At 40.9% G+C, this 20,753-nt stretch overlaps 2 protein-coding genes across 2 annotated transcripts in view; both read right to left on the bottom strand.

Annotated features, from left to right (window-relative positions):
* Window positions 1-25: 25 nt before the first annotated feature.
* stk17b (serine/threonine kinase 17b (apoptosis-inducing)) lies at window positions 26-10,244 on the bottom strand. Its single transcript, XM_026376171.1, has 7 exons — window positions 9,676-10,244; window positions 6,227-6,439; window positions 5,253-5,391; window positions 4,561-4,687; window positions 4,034-4,082; window positions 3,690-3,869; window positions 26-3,319 (listed from the first exon to the last, which is right to left on the bottom strand). The coding sequence occupies exons 1-7, from the start codon at window positions 9,795-9,797 to the stop codon at window positions 3,079-3,081; spliced, it is 1,071 nt and encodes a 356-aa protein (XP_026231956.1). The 5' UTR covers window positions 9,798-10,244; the 3' UTR covers window positions 26-3,078.
* A 968-nt stretch (window positions 10,245-11,212) lies between these two features.
* Window positions 11,213-20,753, bottom strand: part of hecw2a (HECT, C2 and WW domain containing E3 ubiquitin protein ligase 2a) — a 32,702-nt gene continuing 23,161 nt past the window's right edge. Inside the window, 9 exon segments of the mRNA XM_026377181.1 lie at window positions 11,213-14,962; window positions 16,285-16,397; window positions 16,682-16,767; window positions 17,764-17,878; window positions 18,528-18,674; window positions 18,787-18,916; window positions 19,127-19,225; window positions 19,831-19,983; window positions 20,224-20,337. Coding sequence (XP_026232966.1) covers window positions 14,851-14,962; window positions 16,285-16,397; window positions 16,682-16,767; window positions 17,764-17,878; window positions 18,528-18,674; window positions 18,787-18,916; window positions 19,127-19,225; window positions 19,831-19,983; window positions 20,224-20,337 — 1,069 coding nt within the window. The 3' untranslated portion in view covers window positions 11,213-14,850.

Raw genomic sequence — 20,753 nt, 5'->3', positions numbered from 1 at the left:
AGAAAAAAATCAAAATATTGTCAGATATTTTCTAGAATCTTTAATGAGCTTTTTCACTTTGCTTTGAGATGCCTGCAGTTCATCAGGAAACATTACGGATTATGTATTTTCTTTTTTTTTTAAGTCATTTCAGAATGCTCATACATTAAAAATATAAAATGCAAAATAAACACATCTCTTAAACATTTGTTTCTGCTTGTGCCTGGTCTGACTTTCGTCTACAGTATCCTTCAGTCTGAGGGAACAAATAGGAATGTTAGGAGACATCAGTGGTGCTCCACTTCTCAAAGGGCCAAACTACCAGCAAAACGTCTCCTGCTCACACATGCACACGCGCTCGCGCACACACACACAGATACACACACAGACACACACACACAGACCACTGAGTGATTAGCTGCTGATAATAACACAGTACAGTGGCTGTACAAAATCAACACCGCAGCATAAGTCACGATCAGGTGACAGATAATGGCAGCAAACACAAGTCACTCTGTCCGACCCATTCGAGCATTTCGTCATCCTGCACAGTGAAATCCCTGATGTCACCGAGCTGCAAAACGAGTCCACCTATGGAGATTTCCTTCTTTTCAAGTCTTACATGTTGTTTTTACAGATACTGCTGTAACAGGAAACACGGCTTCACTTGAGAAACTTACACTTCCTCTATCAAATCACTTCAGCCTGAATCCACATTATTTAAAGACACTGTCACCTAGTTGGAAAAGCATTAGAGTGAACAGAGGGAAGACAAGTTTGAACTAGTGAGATAACGTGAGATTCAAGCTTCTTTCCTTCTTTCTTTTTAACAGTAGCAGACGAGACTCTGGCTTCTACAGTAACTCTGACATATCTGTCAGCTCAAGTCAAAACCCATGAATTACAAGTGGGGATGAAAAAATCTTTTACAGTGTGGCGTTCCAGTTTTAAAGGATGACAGCATACAGATGAGAGCATGGCCGTGGCTGGAGCCGCCCATCTCCACCACACACAAAGGCCATTGTGCCGGCTGCTGACGACAACAAACAAACATAATGCGGTCCTATTCGGTTTGGCACCTTGCACCACAATTAGAGGAATGTTTCTCTGGAGGTTTAGAGCAAACCAACGTTTCCAGCACTGCACTTTTAGGACAGGTGAGGAGTTTTTTTCTTCCCCATTCAGGTCGGAACAAAAGACGGCAAATCCTGCAAGTCAATAGCACCTCATGTTTCACATTTTACAGTGATGCTGTCACTCTGTTGGAACAAACACCCATCTCCTAAAATCCTTCCCACCTTCTCATCACCTAAAACGACTTTCAAGTCTTAACAGCCCACATCACAACTTAAAGAACCATTTCGACTTTTTGAGAAATACTCCTTTCATTTGTCAAACTGCTCCTTTAAGTTTCAACACTAACACATTTAAAATGTAATCCTCATCCTCCTGACTAAAACCTTCTGACTCATCTGTCCAGTTCCACCTTCGCTTTACTTCCTCGTACCACCTGAAGACTAATCCTTGCTTTAATTTTCTCGACGCTACCATTTATTATTCATTAGGCTGCGACTGCAACAGCATCTTCTTGTTTTAAATAACACCTTAATCATTCTAAATCAGCCGCATTAATGTTTCTTATAAGACACATGAGCACATTATTTACATAAAAAATCATGAAAGCATAAGTATAATAAAGTATATAATTAAGTATAAGTCCAGCACATAAATAACAATCAGCCTGTGAGAACATTAACACAACAAAGTGAGCAGAGAGTGAGCAGCATGCCCTGAGATGAACACAGGAATCTCTCACTTCAGGCACCCTGACCCAAGAGGACTGGAGTAGCTTTGAATGCTGACACTATAAAGCAGACTGAATGGCTTTGGTGAGAGACTGAAAGACACAGTGAACTCTCTCAAGAACAAACATACAAACTTTCATAAATAGCTCCAGTTTTGCTTATCGCCTCAATGTGCATTGCGAACTAAGTGCTAAAGTTTCTCTTCTGTCCACTGACAAAGAGGAACTCGGAGAGTTCAAAGTGGGTGTGGTGTGTGAGCCGTGGCTGCATGAGTCAGTCGCCTTTTAGAGCAGTTACAGTTTCTGTCTTACTATAAGAGGAAAAACAGGTACTACTGACAAGAATATGAGACTCATGCTACAGGTGGAGGCCTGAAGGAGATTTTACAAGTTATTAAAATGAGCTTGTTCTAAAACCCTGAGCTACGTTTAAACCCTAAATCTCTAGCAGACATGGAGAGAAGGGTTGTTGGGTAAGGTGGAAAATGGCGTGTACCTGATCTTCTGCTGGTTGTTGATACAGCGGAAGTGCACTTCAGACGTGACGTACAGCCACACTGCAGCTAGTAAGAGATAAGAGCTATAACACAGACAGCAGCATCATCCTAAGGAATAAAAAACAGTGGCCACAATGACCCAGTGTGATGAAGAGTGGCCAATCACAGAGTGCAGAAGCTGGGTTACATCATTTCCCGTGATGCTGCTGTCCAGCTGTCCTCAATTTTCTTCTACATGCAAATAAGGCCATTATCACGCTTCCTCATTTCAGAGCTGTTTATCTCAGTATGACACATTTCTGCTGAAGCACAAGTGCAACTAACCACTTTGCTGGAGCTGGTGATGAGAACACTTCACTTCCCACCTTGAGGCAGAGCGCTGCTGGCCTCCTTAAAGTTCCATGAGATAAGATTTAAAATGAACTAGAGAAATATTGCATAGATTGCCCTGAAAATCCCCCACTAGCCTTCATTAGCACAAGAACGGCTAAACACAACAGGTTTCTGCAGCCCTTGAAGACAGCAAACGTGAAGAATGAGTTAAATACTTTAGGTTAAACACGCTGCCTTAGCTAAGACATGCTGTAGAGGATCAGTGATAGACCTCAACATTTAACTGGTTATCTTTGGTTTGAGTGATCAGTCTTGGAATTCTGCAAATTAGTGGATTCTATCAACAAAACCTAAGCACTGTTGAGTGGTGGAGAGCAGACAGCTGCTTTAGTGGAGGCTTAAAAGAATTTAAAAGCTCAGAGGAAGAACCTCAAACCCCCCCCCCTTCCCTTCAATTTAGCTTTTTCAAAAGTCACCGTCTCCAGCAGCGGGTGCTTCCTCGTCAAAGCGAAACTTTTTCGCTTGTGAGTGCGGGGACTCGAGGAAGTTCTCCTTGTCTTCAGGGTCTTCGGGTGGGGCCGTCCACTTGGCGCCACAGCTTCTCTCGCGGGCAGCACGGGATGGGACGGGTTCGGGGCTCAGGGAGAACTGCGGCTGCTGCCACAGCCAAGGGTGGCTCATACACTCCGCAGCGCTGGGCCGGTCCCTGTGGTCAAAGCACAACATGAAACCCTAAGCAGCCTGTGAGTAAAGGCCAGAACCACATGACAGGATATAGGAAAAGGCAAAAGGATGAACAGAGGCGATTTACTTGGTAATAACTAACAAACTCCTCAGCTTATTCTTGCGGATAAAATCCTGTTTGCTTCATTGACTGTGGAATGTGCTCAGACCTGTTGCATGAAACCTTCACACACCAGTGGAACTTGTCTACAATAAAACATTAGGTGTCAGTCAAGTTTCCACGTGGACAAAACATCCTTTTGTTTACAGCTAACCATGCTAACTATTTAACACTGTAATTCCGGGTAAAAGAAACCCTTTGACAGGGGAAGTTTCGCCCTGCCTGTACTCACTCTGGTGCTTTGACCAGCAGCTTCCGGATGAAGTCCACGGCCAGCTCTGAGACCCTGGAGAACGTGTCCCTGCTGTAGTCCACGTTGACCTGTGACACATTCAGATACGTCTCCTGCTTGTCGTCCCCGGCAAATGGAGACTCCCCTGTCACCAGCATGTAGGCTATGACACCCACACTCCTGAGGGATGCAGACATGTATGAAAGACACAGCTGAGGTATATTATGTTACCATATGAAATATATTTGTGTTGTTTCAGCCTGTGTCCTTAGAAAGGATGCCTACAACCAAAAACTCTTTTTCCGTGCATCCTGCTGAGCAGCTGGTGAACATTCTGAACTCACCATAGATCTGTGGCTGTTGTGATTGGCTCATAATTCAGGATCTCTGGAGCTGAATGAAGACATCAAGGAAAAAGTGTTGTGAGCACAGTTTTCTTGTGATTTCCTGTATTATTTCATGCTTCACGATTTGCTTAATCACTACTAAACTTCTGCATTTTTTGTCACAGCTGTTTAAAACAACCAACTGAATCTCATAAAGAAGACATACAGAAAGAGGACACTGTATAGCTGACTAAAGCTCTGAAGACGAGACAAAGCTATTCTAGAAGGTTTCTCCAGAAGGTTCTATCTAAGGCAATGGCTCCATGTGCAATGTGGTGATAGTCATGTTAATGAAGCAGATGATTTCTCAGTAACCAAACTCCCAGATAATTTGTGACACATTTCGTCTGACACGTACAGAGACATTTCTATTAGCATTAAAAGTTAGTGTTTTTCCTTGACTGTTACAAACTTTACTGTGGTTGTGCTGATGGTGTCTGATGTCTTCTGAGTAATCAAAGCAGATTTTATGAGCGTCACCTTACCCACATATTCAGGTGTGCCAAGAATTTCTCTGAGTTCTCCAACCGCACCCAGTCTGCGTGCCAGGCCAAAGTCTACGATCTTTATGTCTCCTGGAGGAGACAGGCTAGTCAGGAGAATATTCTGAGGCTGGCAAAAGAAACAAAGGGGAAACATGGAGTGAATATGACGTTAAAGCACAAATGGTGGAATAAAAAGATACTAAAAACTAGTATATATCTTTTATAATAATCAGTACAGAAATATACAACAAATGAACATGTGAAACTGTATGATCACTATTGTTATTACATATTTGCATCGCTCTCTACACTGTATGTTTGTTTGCAGTGATTACCTCAGATTTTAGCTCACATGACAGGGGTTTTAACAAGGATGAGCATCTGTGCCGAAATTACTGCATTCACTAAATTCTCAGCTCTAGCAAAGGTCAAATTGTTGTTATTGTTGTTATTAAAGGTGAGCTGTAATTGTTTTTAATGTTTACGTGCATCTGTTGGTAGATAAGCTTTTTCACTGTGCCCTGGGCTCACACTTCTGTTCCCACTTATAATCCTAGTTAGAAATAGGAAATTCGGGCTTTGCTCTAAAAAAATGGAATAACATGGCAGAGCGCTTAATGGAGTCTGTGAATGTGTATTAATGTGATTCTGTGTGTGTGTGTGTGTGTGTGTGTGTGTGTGTGTGTGTGCACCTTAAGGTCTAAATGAACCAGGTTGCTCTGATGAAGGTAGTGGACCCCCTCCAGCGTTTGTCTGATCAAACGGGTGATCTGGGACTCTGGTAGCAGCTCTTCAGACACACAGTGATCGAATATCTCTCCACCTGCAGCACTGAGCAAAGAGAGATACACAATGTCAGTGCACGGATTCACACACAGCGGCTGTGTGGTGGTCATCTACAGTAGACATCCATAACAATTTTGTTATGGATGGACACCTGACATAGTTTGTATGCGGTGGCGATTTGGCAAAGGCAACAGAAATATAACAGAAATAGTAATATTCATGGATTCAACTTAAGGCATAAGTGGCCAACCCATACCCAGAGGCTAACCTGCTCAATCCGACCAGCACATGTCCTGGCAAAGTGTTATTGAGCAAGAAAGTGTTCCTGTGTGCTTGCTGTAAAGCACAGCAGAAGACAAAGAGTGGCACAAACATTCTCATTCTGACTCTGAGTATAAAATGAATGAATATGAAATGATTTTTATTTTTACACTTCAGGTTACTCAGGTTTCTAATTTGTTTTTTTCTGTCTGGTTTTCTCTCTGAGCAGTGCTGTGAGCTTCTCACACCATCCTCTTTCTCAGAAAGGGATTAAAAGGTGTGGTTAGAAAAATGGTAGCAAAGCACTTTAAGCCAACCAACTTATTTCCAATCTTGATCTAGAATCTAGTTTCTGTGTTGATGAGACATAAATGTAGCCTTCACAAGGAAGGACAGTTAATTTGAAATATGTGATTTACCATTAAAGTGTGAGAGACCAGGATACAGTATGATGATGTTAGAAATAAAATGTGTGAAGTGAAGTCACCTGTATAGTAGCTTAGTTATCTGATGCATGTTTTAGGTAGAAAAATCTGGTGAGCAGTGTTACAGAGATCCTTGAATAAATTTGATGAGTGATGTGTGAGGTAAAAGAATACAGCTGCTGTTGTCGGCTTACTATTCCAGCACTAAGACGATGTCGTGATCTGTCTCGTGAGCAGTGTGCAGGTTAACCACTCGGGCGTTGTTCCGGGCCATCTCCAGGACGGCCATCTCGTGAATGACTTCAGCACGGCAGTCACGACCCCGCCTTCTCTTCCGTAAGAACTTAGCGGCAAAAACTTTCCCTGTGGCCTTCTCCACACATCGCTTGACCACTGCAAACTTGCCCCTGAGAGAGACAAAGAGAGACAGAGACTTAACTTTATCATGATAATTCAATGTTTCAACATGATTCCACTATAGATTCACAATAAAAAAAAAAACAAGAAATAAAACCCAGCCTTACTGTAATTATATATGACTATTTGTATTTGTAAACAACTGCATCCCAGGGACAAAGGTGCAGCACAAATTCTGGCATTGGATAAGAGAGAGCTGTGTATTATTTAATGCCAGTACACTCCTAACCAGCTTGGTGGTCAGGAATGTCAAAACCATGTTCTAGATGATTGAGGTAATTATTCAGGACATTCAAGAGTGGGAAGTTACAAGTGGCTGCAAAAGCTAATTTGGTTGGTAACTCAGTAACTTTGTTCTAACCATAGACTGTACATAAAGATAGAGATACAGTCTGCTGTAACTGAAATAGATGGCTGCCTGGCAGCATATCAAAGAAAACCTTTATCACAACTTATTAAAAGAAATCTCCAGAGAACAAAATCCAACTATGTAATTTGTGGAAACGCTTCTGCGTGAGACCTTGTAATGACTACAACAAAAGAAAAAAAAAAAACGAATCTAAAAATAACAGCTTTACAGGCACCCAGGAGCAAAGAGCATGAAGGCTACCGACCCCGGAGGACTTGTGTGAAAGAATAGAACAATGGTTCCAAACTGTTCTAGTCTTGGAGCACCACCTCTCACTGTTACCACTCAGTTTTAGCAGCTGATGCACAAATTATGTTTGTGCACGTTTTAAAAGCAAATAGCACAGAGTCCTTGTTCTGCATTCTGCTGACACCTCTGTCTCTGTGTTTGTGGGTCTCTATCACACTAAATAAACACTTCACACACTTAAGGGTATGGTAACATGATGTATTACCAAGATCTTTAGATTTAAAGCTTAGCTTTAGTTACTAAAAGAGTGCTCCAGATATCCGGTATGGTAATTTAATACTTTAAATGGAACTTATGATAAACAGATTTTCACACCCATGGTGGAAATACTGTCACAATTAGTCACTAATGTAAGTCAAAACTGCCAGAAACCTATAATTACCAAAAGGCAAATGTCCATATCTTTCAAACTTCACACCTCCCATGAACACTTTTATCATAATAAAAGCTTTCTGATTAACATTTTGTAGATAACCTTGATGACATCATCAGGGTTATTTTCCATGGAGGTTCCCCTAAAGCCACAGATTATGCTGAACAACTTTTTGTTTGTTTTGTTTTGCTAGGCTGAAGACCACTTCTCATGTCTGCTCTTTGATAAATCTAAATCAACTCCGCTGTGGGCTATCAGAGAGGAAAAACTCTTAACACAGCGACTACGTACTAACAGCTAATACAGCTGTAATGTCTAACATCCTACATTACAAACAAACAGGAACATTACCATTAATGTTCAGCGGTGTTTCAGATCTCCTGATGAGAGTAGACCCAACCAGAGCTCTGGCTTTAGCTTCCCAGATGCTATGCTAACAAGCTAGTAGCTAATTTTATGTGATATTTGGCATGTGACATGTTGGACATGTAACATAAAGATGTTTTACCTGAGCCGCCTTTGCTGTAACAACTGGCTGCAGGTTTAAAGAGAGTATCGACTACATGTGATGCCAGCAAAACAACAATGAGCACATTTACTTAACTCACCTCTTGTCGCATTACACTCATTTTATTCAGTGCAGTCAAAATGAAGTAGTTATACTGAAAATACAGAATAATCTAGGTTTAAGTATCAAAAATAACTTCATACCTGATATTGAATATACTTATAGTAACAGCCTGGTACAGTTTTTAATTAGGACCATTGCTGCAAATTACTTAAAGGTCAGAAGTAAAATGTTTTGCCCTTATCATGTTCAAAACAAAAATGCACCTTGGAACTTCCTGTTTTGACAATCAACACAAAAATAGGTGAAGTGGTCTGTGCCATTTCTCCTTTCTAAAGTCTGGTTTGCACATGTGCACATGTTTCCTTCCTCCGGTTTTGAAAGCAGAATCTTACAGTACACAGCTTATGACACAGTACTTCAAACACACCTCAAAAGATGTCAGGATGTGATCATCAGCCATCAGTGGTTGCCATGGCTCGCACACACACAACGCCAAACACATGACACAAGTCTGCTGTAGCACGCTCTAGTGAGGACTGTGAGTCTGGTGTGTTTACAGTGGTTAAAGCTGTTACAGTCCAGAGTCCAAAGCAACATAACGTCAGTGCAGTGAATGGCTTGCCCTGTGCTTATTCACCGTCAGTAAAAAATGACCTCAAAACAAAAGCATCACAATAAATCTAGAGTATAAGGAAAAATACAAAAAAAGTAGGCATAAAAACACTAAAACATAATTAGGGAGTTGTGAAACAGTAGATTACACCAAATTGACAAATGCCTTAATCTCTGCAATCAGGTAAATAAGTCTGCAATTATTTGAGTTACTTGAGGTTGTTGGGAGCGACAGAGGCTGAAGAGCTCACCACCACATATTACTATAAATTAATACACCATCTTTGCACAAGAAGGAAATGATTCATGCTTCCTTTAAATGTTTCCCACATCTCTGACATATGGAAATTATTCAGTTTAACTCTACTGTCTAATATTGTCTAAATCTGTTGTAGTGCTCTAATTTATCTCAGTCCCACTCACTGGACTCTTTGTGAATACAGTCTCATTTCTGTTCTTTATCTTATGACCTGCTATGAAAATACCACCAGGACCTGAGGAAAAGTTTGCTTCCAGAGCCTCAGTAAGACGTCTCCTTCATCTGATTAACACCCAGTCAATAAAATGATAAAAACTGACTCCACATTGCTTTTTTGTGTCCAATAGTTCAAAGATATGTTTTACAATGATAAAAGAGAAAGAAAACTCCATATTGTTAAAAAGTAATAAATGAGCAATATGTTTGGTATTAAATGACTTCCTCATGGTGATAAATGTTTAAGATAGTGGATATTTCCATAAGAAAATGAAAATGAATGACACAGTCGTTACTTTGACCCACCGATAAGTCTTTCTAAGACTTGTCAGGCTATCAGCAGCCAGCGTCCAGCTGTACGATCGTCCACGGTGCTTATGATCAGACCATACCTATCATATCTGTGTAATGCAGTGCTGTTCTAGACTTCTAGTGCCAGTGCTCACAGTGTTTCTTGTTTATTAACAATCCGAATTAAGACAATAATCGTCCCCTGGACATATTTCACGGACCCTGGGAGTCCCAGTCACGACTCACCTCCCCAGTTCTCCGGTGATTTCATACACACTCTCCATCGGCTCCGTGCTGATTGGGGTCTGAATTTCTCCGAGCAGCCCCGCGGACAGTCCGCTGCGACTGTCCAGCCGTCTCCGAGCCATCTCCTTCTCCTTTCGGTATCAGTCCTGCTGCCGAGTACGCGCTACAGCGCTGAACGCGAACGACTCGAGAGACGAACAATAAAACTAACCTAAGTGGCTAGCTAACAGCGGCAGCTTCACATCAGCTACATGGTAATGTTAGGGAAGAGCAGTCTAAGCCGGTAGCAGCGCTGCTGTCGGTTCCTTCACCGGTTTGCGGTTAGCTCAACTGTCGCTAAGTTAGCTCGACGGTGAGTGGTTCAAAAGTGAGTTCCAACCGATTTCCTCAGCTTCACCGAAGAGAAGCGGCGAGTATATCAAATGTATAGCTAGTTATTCCTGTTAGTAAGTGACTCAAACCGCCGCCGAAAGCCTCTATGAAACAGTTTAGGAGCCAAGTTTATCTGGAGAGTTTTCGATCATTTTTGCATCCTTCTATTTGACACTTTGTCGACACGTCATGGCCAGGCGCATGCGCGCTGTTGTCGTGTTTCAAAAAACGCGTCAGGGAATTATTGATTCCAGCTGTAACGGTGTAACGTGTATTCAAGTAACGACTGTAATAGTGACAGTAACGACACAAACAGGACTTAATTATTATAAAAGTCTCATTTTTAAAATGTCATCAATTTAGATTGGATTTTCTTTTATCGCACACATACCACTTGAAATGAAAACTTAAATATTTTTTTAAATGGTTGTTATAGAGTACATTTATGTGATAGCAAAATCTGGGATACTGTATTTAATTTGTGAGAAAAAACGTCTAAATTGTAAGTTAAGTGAAACTGTGGTGAATTTCTCAATTCCTGCATTTCATATCCTATAAAATTGCATCATATTTCATATATTTGACATCAAAAAGCAACATAACCTGGGCTCAGCAGGGATCTACATGCAGCAGGGGAGAGGCACACCAACTGTTGAGTTCCTGAAACTGTAACTGGGAAATAACATTACAAATGTGTCCATAAACTGTGTACTAATAAATAACGTATAACTTTAAACCAACAAACACCAACAACAAAAAAAGGCTTCTTTTGTTCTTAACTAAATTAAAGCCTTTTCACATTTGGACTGGTTTTATTATTGTACTCTATGTATATGTGGTGGTGTAGTGGTTAGCACTGTCGTCTCACAGGGGCCAGGACCTGGACCACTATTCGGCCAGATGTCCTTCTCCCCGGGTCTGTGTGGGTTCCCAATGGTGCTCCGGCTTCTTCCCACCATACAAACACGTGCAGTTTGGGTAACTGGTCACTTTAAATTACTGATCTAGTTTCTCTCCTTTTCTGGCATTAAATAATTTTCCAGTGTATTTATGGTACAGCACATGGAACCCAATCAGCATGTAACCTGTAAAGACTGCACCACGCATAGCAATATGTAATTACAAATGTATAAAGCATTAACAAGAAAATATATAAAATCTGCAATTTGTTCTCTTTTATTACAATCATTGGGGTGAAATGGAGACACACATACAGGAGCTTTGCATAGAGTGGAATTCTGAAAACTGGAGCTGGGTCCTGTCAGAAATGTACTAGGAAAGAAAGAAGAGAGGTGAAACTGTCTTCATTTGGTTGTGAAGCAAGTAATCAATGTTATGTGTCTTCTGCAGCAGAAAAGCCTCACTATGGAAAATGTCAATCTGACCAAGAGATGTATATCCTAACGCGAAGTGGTGTTGCCCATGCCACAAATCTGCCCGTCAAGCAAACATGAGGTGATGTTCTGTAAGGATCTGGCTGATGCCAGAAGTGGGATGTGTTTGTTAAATAGAGAGCAGGCCTAATGGTTGACTCTGCAAGCCCCAAACCTTTGGTACATTCGGTGCAAAATATATATTTATACACACAACAGGACAGACGTACATATAGAGTTATATACAAAGAGACAAACAGGACTGCACACATGATACACAAACATGTGCTCTCACATTTCACAAAATCAAAACAGCCCTATCAATTCATCATCGACTTATGAGCAATGAAACAGAACCATCGACCTATTACTAAGATAGGCAGACGCACACGTGTGAAAGTAGCATTGTTGAAACATGCTGCCAAGATACTCACCGTAACACTGTCAGAGAGAAAACAAACTATTGCATTTACACAGTGTCCATTCCCAGAGCTAAAACTATGTGACGAAAGCAGGTATTTCTACACCTTTGTTCCAATGACCATGAACACTCAAGGGTGTGACAGTGGCAGGTAAGCAAAAGGCTGCATGCCTCAAGTGAGCGCCACAACCAAAGTGGTACAACTTAACCAGCTCCCTTGCCCCTTTATCTGAATGAATAGCGATTATCCTCATGCAAAAAAGCTAGTAAGGACAGTGTGTTGCACTATTTCAGCATGCAATATCGAGCTATAACACGACGCCATCTAGGGGTTTTCAGCCCTGGCCCAGCTCATGGAGCTGACCAAGAAGATCCCGCATGCAGTATTGGGCTGGGAGAGGGGATGGGATATGAAGGTCTGCCTCCACATCTCGAATCACGTGTGGGGCTCTCTACCACTATTCCAGCCCCTGTGGTCTATTTCCAACAGGACTTTGTACAGTAGGTGTAATCTTGCATGCAACCCATAGAAAATGAGTATGCCCTTCCGTGTGTGTGTGTGTGTGTTTGTAGAAAAGTGTGTGGGAGACAGACTGAAAGGGTCCTAAGGGTTTCAATTTTGCAATTAAGAGTTACAGAGATGTTTTATCACATGCTTTCAAGACAACACGATTGCCTGGTCAAAAGGTTCTACCAATATTCATCCAGGCTGGTGTTGTTGCTGGCAAGATCATAATCACACCTCATCAGTAAAGATAAAAAATATGGACGTACATCAGTAATAAAAGGCTTAACACCACCAACTAAATTTCAAGCATTACTCAGTCTGCAAGTGAACATCTGAGGGCACGCAACCACAGATTAGTAAGAGCATAATTTGAGTGTTCTATTAGTTTTCTATGAGCACCTAAGGACTTGAGATCACAAGAAAAAACTGTTTTTGCATCTGACCATCGTAAACTCAACTATCTCATATCAGGCTCATTAGACTTCTTAGGATAACACTCTTCTCAATAGTGACAAAGAGCCCCAATATTTTCTAAAACTTTTTTCCAATAAATGTAAAAATGACTTCTGTCAAAGTTATTTGTGAAAATTAAGTTTAAGATAAGAAATAAATCTTACATCCAGTACAGAAAATGACAGTAGAAACAGAGGTTAGCCATTATCCTACACACTACTGTATAAACAGGTACAGTAAATAAACTGAATGTTATGTCAGTATTATAGAGTCAATGCATCAATGCAGACAATCATGCTCTTTCTAGTATTTCAAAAATACCATTGTTGGTAAAGTAGAAAGTAGATTCTAACAGCTGACCTTGCAGACTGAGTAAAGTTCAAAATGTGGTTCTGCTCTTCTGATCATTGATAAACTTCCATACTTTCTACTTGAAAGAGTGATATTAATGACAGTATATCTTACTGCTACCGAAGTGTTCATATCAGTTTGGGAATTTAAGCCACAGCTCTTACAGTTACATCATCTTTGATTTGTGAGACACATGGGTCTGATCACATATTTACAAGGTAATAGAATAGCTTCCCTTATCCCTCATGAAATTTCACTTCATGGTCAGGAAAACCCAGGAGGCACTAAAAACACCCCTCCACTTAACCCTGACCAGGAACCTGGGTGACACCAGGCACATATCTTTCAGCTAACAACTCTTTATCCAATGTCACCTTCAAGTGAAGCTCCTCCTCATTCCTCAAGCAACCGCATCGCGTTTGATAATTATTCCCTTCGCTTCCACCTTTGTTCGTGGTGTTTGTTTCCTCTTCTGTGAGAGATTCCCATCTCGGACCAAACAGGGTTGCTTGAGGTTCATACATTCAGTCACTGATTGAGTACATTCATCACTTTCACTGGGTGGGAGGCAATTACATCAGTGAGAAGGACCTTGTGTGTCATACTTATGAGCGGGTGTCATCTGTTTATGTGAGAAAGTGCATCTATTGCTCATGATAAATGTGAGGAACCGTTTGAAAGACAAGAACCCTGTGTTTCTGACTGCAGTGTGTCAGTTAAAGTACATCTGTTACATTATGAGAAAGTACAGTACACCTGGAGGTGCAAGGCTAACAGTGTATGCATGTTGGTGTGTGTGATCCTGGGTGTCCTAGTTGACTGTATGCCGAAAGGAGGATGCATTCCTCAGTTGTGTCTTTACCTTTTATGCTTATGTAAGAGTGCTGATGTTGCAGTATTGACGGTAACAGTCCTGACTAGAACCTGCTGTCACTAAACAATGGGTCAATGGCCATAAATATGTTACTGATGATTTCTGACTCACTGTCAGTCTTATTCAGGAATCAAAACTGTGAAAACTAGTGTCCATCTCAGTACAACATTGTGTTTGCTTATTTGTGCACACCAGTGTAACCCCTGCTCTCAGACAGGGAGGACCAAACAATATCCAGCATAAAGTGTAAAATGTCACATATTTCCAAGCTGATACAAAGTCCTGGGGGGAAACACTGGTTTGTACGTTTAATAATAACAAAATGTCCCATGTTTGTGTTTTGTGCAAAGGTGAGTCGTGTGTACTGTGGGCCTATATGTGTGTGTTGTAGTTTATAACACTGCAGCCCCAGTGTAGAACGGACACAGTTTAGAGGTCCACAGAGGAAAAGAGAGCCATGTGGGCTATGAGCAGCTGTCTCTGAGGTGCAGGTAGGACAAGGAAGAAGAGAAGAGGAGATGCTAGAAATCCAGTAACCAAGGCCATTAACTGAAGAGATAAAGCACACATGTGGCTCAATGAGTAAAGCTTGCCATGAAAACAAGAAAGTGTACTGTACAGCTTTTCAAAGCATTTTCTGATTCTGTGCCTTTCTTTGAGAAAGCCTGCATGTTGACTAATGAAAACAAAACAGAGTTATCCATAGGTGGTTAGTTGCCATTTGAGGATACTGGTTTTATTTATAAGTCCTTCCAAAGTGAGACAAGTGGATTTCCAGATGGTTCTGCCTTGAGTTAAACCTGGAAGTGAACTTGTTTTGAGGTCACTCCAAACCGAACGTGCTCGTTTCTTCGACAGCAGTCACCAGCTTCTCGTACAGCATGGAGAAGGAAGGGTAAGGTGGGAGGTCCAGACGATTAAAGCAAGTGTGAGCCCTGTGGAGACATATACACCAAGAGATGACGAGGTGGGAGAGACACATCAGAAAGTACAGCCTGTCGTGATTACTTCAGTTTTCACGATCTTCTTACTTAAATTTAATAGAAAACAAAGGCAGTCTAGATAAACAGAAATACAGTTTTTAAATCATGATTGAGGCAATTAAGAGACAAAGTACTTGTTCTACAATTACTATATCCAATAATTGTTTTTTTTTTTTAGCTTTTAACAGTAGATTGTGGTCTGCACATGTATTTGTTACAGGTTTTTACACTGGATGCCAGTTTTCATTGGGCTTGGGACTTAGTCCACTGGCTTGTTTAACCTCAGTAGGAGGGGACTTTCAGACAGGTCAGTGTCTTGTCCCCTTTGACATATAGCCTGAAAGCTTGAAAGACTAGAACCACAGAATCTAGAGTTAATGGTCAAACTCTACCAACTGCGCTCCTCCCGCCCTGCTACATCTGCTACATCCACTAATCTAACAAACTGAAAATTGGGGTCAGCCACATTAAACACACCCAGGTTTGTTATTCTGCACATCACTTCAATCATTTTCCATTTAATATGAAATTGGCTACAAGCAGCACGCTGCCATGATCAAAGGAAATTCCAGAACAAATAAAGAAGGAGGTGACTGAAATATTTCTCACTGGGAAGCAAATCTGTTTCTTAGGTTCTGAGACTTCAAAGAACTTCCGAAAAGTGAACCTCGGCAGGAGTGGTAAGCCTTCTAAAATTCCCCTGAAAGCACACAGACAACTCATCCAGGAAGTCACGCAAAAGCCAAGGAAAGCATGCAAAGACCTCTCTCTAGAGGAGCCAGACGTGGCTCTTTTATTAGAAAGACACTGGTCACAAATGGCATTGGTGAGTGCTAAGGAGAAAACCACTACTAATGATGAAGACCACATGACAAAATGTCTAAGTCTAACAATAAAGTTATTAATAAAGTACCAACTTCACATAATAAGGAAAGAAAATATTTTCTCCACATTTGAACAAATTTGTCAATTCCTCCTTCAAGACACATCGATGACAGTGTAGCTGCCATGTAAGGGAATGGAACAAATTGGGCTGCAAGTATCCAAAGATGAGGGGGAATCAGGGATAATCAGATATTATCGCTAAAGGTGACACATCTGGCTATGATGATCAAGGTCTCAGAAGTTGAATATTGTATGTAGCTGTGTAGCTGCAGAACAGTTACTAGTGCCCATGCCCTGTCCACCATAACATTAACAATAGTTTCCACCTAAAAAAAGCAATGATACACAATATTTGGCTACATGGTCATGTTTTCAGTCAGTGATCTCACCTGGGTAAGGAGGTGATTTTCCCCCACTTCTCCACACAGAACCTGCGAGGTCCATTACTGCCCCGTAGAGAGGCAAAACCCTCATAGGGAATACTGGAGGTGCCTGTCACGAACTAGAGACAGGAAGGTTGCAATAGTCACGTTAAGCGCTGACATTATTTTTGACATACAGTAAAATGAATAAATTCCCTTTTTAGTTAGATATAAATATTAATTGAAACAAATAATTTCACTGTAAATTTCAAGAAAGACAGAACATTACCTTCTTTCATAAGAGAACTTATATCAACTTAATCTCACAAGCATAATATTGACTGATGATTTTAAGGTTTCGCAATCTGTAATGTGCAGTAAATGCAATGCACCCCTACTCCACATGGAGGCAGCCTGAGTGTACCTGCAGCAGCCTCAGCCTCTGTTCATTGTTGAATCTCTCCACAGCTGCCCAGAACCAGCGAATCACTATGTGGTTGTCGTGGTAACCTGAAGGGAGAAAGATGATGGTGCATGAGTCAGACCAATAATAAATAAGGCCTGCGTCTCCTGTTGCTCTCTCCTCCACCTACCACCCCACCCCACCCCTCTCCACGGTGATTTTTGAATGGGCTCTGCTGTTTAATGTTTAATGTCTGGAGCAGTTTTGTCTGTCTCAGTCGATTCGTCTATTAAAAGAGCTTTTCACTGACTCATTGCCGATTGTCAGTTTGAGCTCCTGAGTCCCTGTTGTTGGCAGATTTTCAATTGTATTGGCCAGACCCTTAAAAAGCCTTTTAATGGGATATGCTTTGGACACCAACACCTGCATACAAGTACTGTTCCTAGTGTGTATCAACTCTCCAAGTCTAAAGTGTTTATTATACTTCATATTATATTAAAGTAAAACATAATACAATCATTAAATGAGAAGGAAAGTTAGGTCAAAGTAAAAATAACAGTAATAATTCCAACTAGTAGTAGTAGTAGTAGTAAATTAGAATGATCAAAATGCTGCTTATACTATTTAGGATCACATCTTATAGGAATAAGTTACCCATCATGTCCACTGGGATATCACTTCCTGAAAAATGTTAAATCTTTATTAAGCCTCTCTATCCATGTCTGTCAAACATGTCATACTGCAGTTTTTAGGTGGTGTCTCACACACCCTAATGACATCATTATCAAACATGGTAGGACTTGTGTAAGTCAGTATGAAGTTGGTGATTTATGTGTCATTTCTTATTAAAGCTTGTTAGAAGTCAAAAATATTGTTTGCTTGAACTACATGTCTTTCAACCCTCCTCAGTGATAACTTACCACTGACATGCCCCCGAGCTAAAAGCAGAGGTTCAGCGGTTGCACATTTGCAGCTTGAAGGTGTGAATGACTGTGTCAACAATAGATGCAACTGTCTTTGCTTGTTTTCTCACTTGGCTGTCAGGGTGCCACAAACTATTTTATCCATGTGTCGTGTCCGTGCCTCCCTCCAGCTTTACATACCTCCTCTGTACTCTGTGTTATTCCTCCAATCTGCCAGGTCAATCTCTGCAGTTCCTGCAATCACCAGCTCCAGCTCCCTGGCATCAAACACAGACACCAGTCGCACATCCACTACCTGACAAACACACACATGCGCACACACACACAGACACACACACAAACTAATGAACACATGGATAAACATATGGCAAAGCCTCTTCATTCATCACTTCTCCCCAACATACAGTACATCAGAATGTTTGAGCACTGGCAAACAGCTACAGTAGGTCCTTACAGTGAGGATACACAGCGAAACAGATGGCAGAAGGATGAACATTGTTGGAGAAAATCTTCCCATCACTTTGTTTACAGTAAATCTGGGATTTGATTTGTTTATCAAACCAGGGCTTGTAAACTAACACAGACACACAGGTCTCCCTCAAACACAAAAAAATGTATTATCATGCCAGGCAAGGCATTTAGCCGGGGAGTTTGTACTTGTTATTTAAATGCACTTAAAAAATAATTTCAACAGCTTAGCTGCCATTATCAAGAGTTTGAATAGATGACACCAGAAATGAATGTACTGGAACCATAACAAGAATAAAATAAGAGAGTTTGGTCAATATGTAAGAATTCTCAGAACCTTATGCAGTGATGCACTGCGTTATTCAATAGCTGTGTGAGCCACAGAGTGCTATTGCTCTAATGAGCCATGAAGCCAAAAAAATCCCACGTATTTCATATTTAGAAAGTCTCAGTAATATCTCACAGATCAAATGTACCTCATAAAAGCCTCGGACCAGGCTCTCTGTCTGCTGGGCCACTCCCCTCTCTATACGCCACTTCACCATTCTCTCAATGTATTCTTTCTTGTTCTTCTCTGACACGGGGATACCAGCACCGCCCGGCTTCAGCTCTCTCTCTGTAATCTGCACCATCACAGGTAAATTTCAAGACCTGAATTTAAACTGTACTTTCATTTTTGTTAAGTTACTAATTTAACAATGCACAGTGAACCACCTTAGTAGATCACTCATCTACCTGTCCGAAAACCTCTTCATTGACAGTGAAGGTGAGGTCCAGCATGTCTTCGATGTCGTTGTCCTTCATCCACTGGAGGCTCTGGTGGAACTCCTCATCCAGGAACTCCAGGTCACTCAGGTCACATGGGCTGCATGAACACAGGCAAAGCTAACAAAGAGCTTTTACAGTGGTCAACAAGTATCGAAGGGTTGCCCTATGACTGTAGGAAATAAGGTTGGAGGTCAATTATGTAATGTTGAACAGTGTGACTAGACATATTGGTGGAATACTCATATTGTAGGACACGCCTTAATTTAAAAAAAGCTTGTTATTCATATTGCACTGATAAATAACTTACATACGAAGAAGCCCCTTGTAAAAGGGTCGGGTAAAGAAGGCATCCAACAGGTACTGATGGACGAGAGCCAGCCCCAAGATACGTCCACTGAAGCGAAACCTAGACACAAGAAAAATAGGTAAAGGAAGAGATAGTCACTAAGAGTGGATTAACTAGCATTATCGAATCATTTCTAGGTCAAGTGATGTAGCCTGTTTTGAGTACCAGATAAGATGATTTACTCTTTCAGATGTTAACATGTCTTGATAACTTCTCTAACATTGTCTGTACAATAACATGATACCAATTTTCCAGTTTCTACGTAATAATTACCAAAGGTTTGGTCTTCCATGACAAGAATCTTGCAGTCCTATGAGATTATGTTGTACAACTGTTATTTGCTTCTTCCAGTCTATGACAATGTTTTTGCTGTCTTGTTGTCTGCCTATCCATTCATCAGTCTGATCATCCATCCATCCGTCTGTCCATCCAATCACTGTCACTAAGGAAAATTGACTAGTGAGTCACAGACTGCTGATCCAAAATCCACACAGCACCCTGCAAATTGCTTCTATTTTGGGATCAGCAGTCAGAGCAGACACTGTTACAGTCGGCACAGCAGCAAGTGGAGCTTCGACAAATATACTATGATATACACACAGACAGGCTGTGTGCCATGGCATATTTGAGACACGGCAGGTACAGTACATAGACACACATCTTACCATTCATGGTGGTTGTCCACAAAGGCAGACATGGGGCTGATCTGGACAGTGTATGTGTCATTGGCTGAATATTCAAACAGGCCATAGTAGGGGTTGAAGAGTTCTCTGGACACCAAGAAGAAGAACTCTCTGGAGGGCCCACTGTAGTCCAGTCTGCAATACAAATATCCCAATACTGTGTAGTTTTGCTTTGTGTAGTTTCTTCTCCACACGCTCCAGCTACTCATTTAACAGAAGACTGCAGAATTACTGGGATCAGTAGTTGGGGTCATCAGATGTGTGTTTAATTATATGTTGTGAAGCTTAATATCAAAATGAATTCTTGGTAAAGCTTCCCCAGATCAAGAAATATATCATACTGTCTACAGCATGATAAGTTGAGAAGTTTCTCACCCATCCTCGCCTACAAAGCTGACATAGAGTTTACTCCTTTGCAGGTCTTTACGGGAATAGCACATGATCTGGTTGAAGGCGTCTTCCAGAAGGTGGTCCCTGCGTATGATCAGCCTGGACATACAGACAAACACACAGAGATCCAGCAGAATTAGACCTGCTGTGAACAACAGTGGCACTCTTTAAGTTGATATTTTACTTTGTATGAACTTATATTATGTTAGTAGTTAATTTATTCCAGTGTTATTAAGAATTTTACAACAAATTCAACACATTCATATACAAAATATACAGAAGTGACTTTTTAGTTTAAAAAAAAAACAGTTCCTTTTTTTCAAGAAAAGTTTAATTTACGTTTCAGCTTTATTACAAGTATTTCAAAATGTGGCTTAAAAGAAAGAATCATAGAGGGGAAAAAACTATATTCCTCCATCGCTGTAACTGCTGCAAGGGTTTAAAAGCATATTTTGGGATTTTGTAAATATCATACATCTTGTACTTTCAGCACTTCAGCCAGACGGGCTTCAGAT

Source organism: Anabas testudineus, chromosome 21, assembly GCF_900324465.2.
Source record: "Anabas testudineus chromosome 21, fAnaTes1.2, whole genome shotgun sequence".
Lineage (NCBI taxonomy): Eukaryota > Metazoa > Chordata > Actinopteri > Anabantiformes > Anabantidae > Anabas > Anabas testudineus.
The sequence above is the reverse complement of the archived record's forward strand: the minus strand, read 5'-3'. Positions and strand labels throughout refer to the sequence as shown.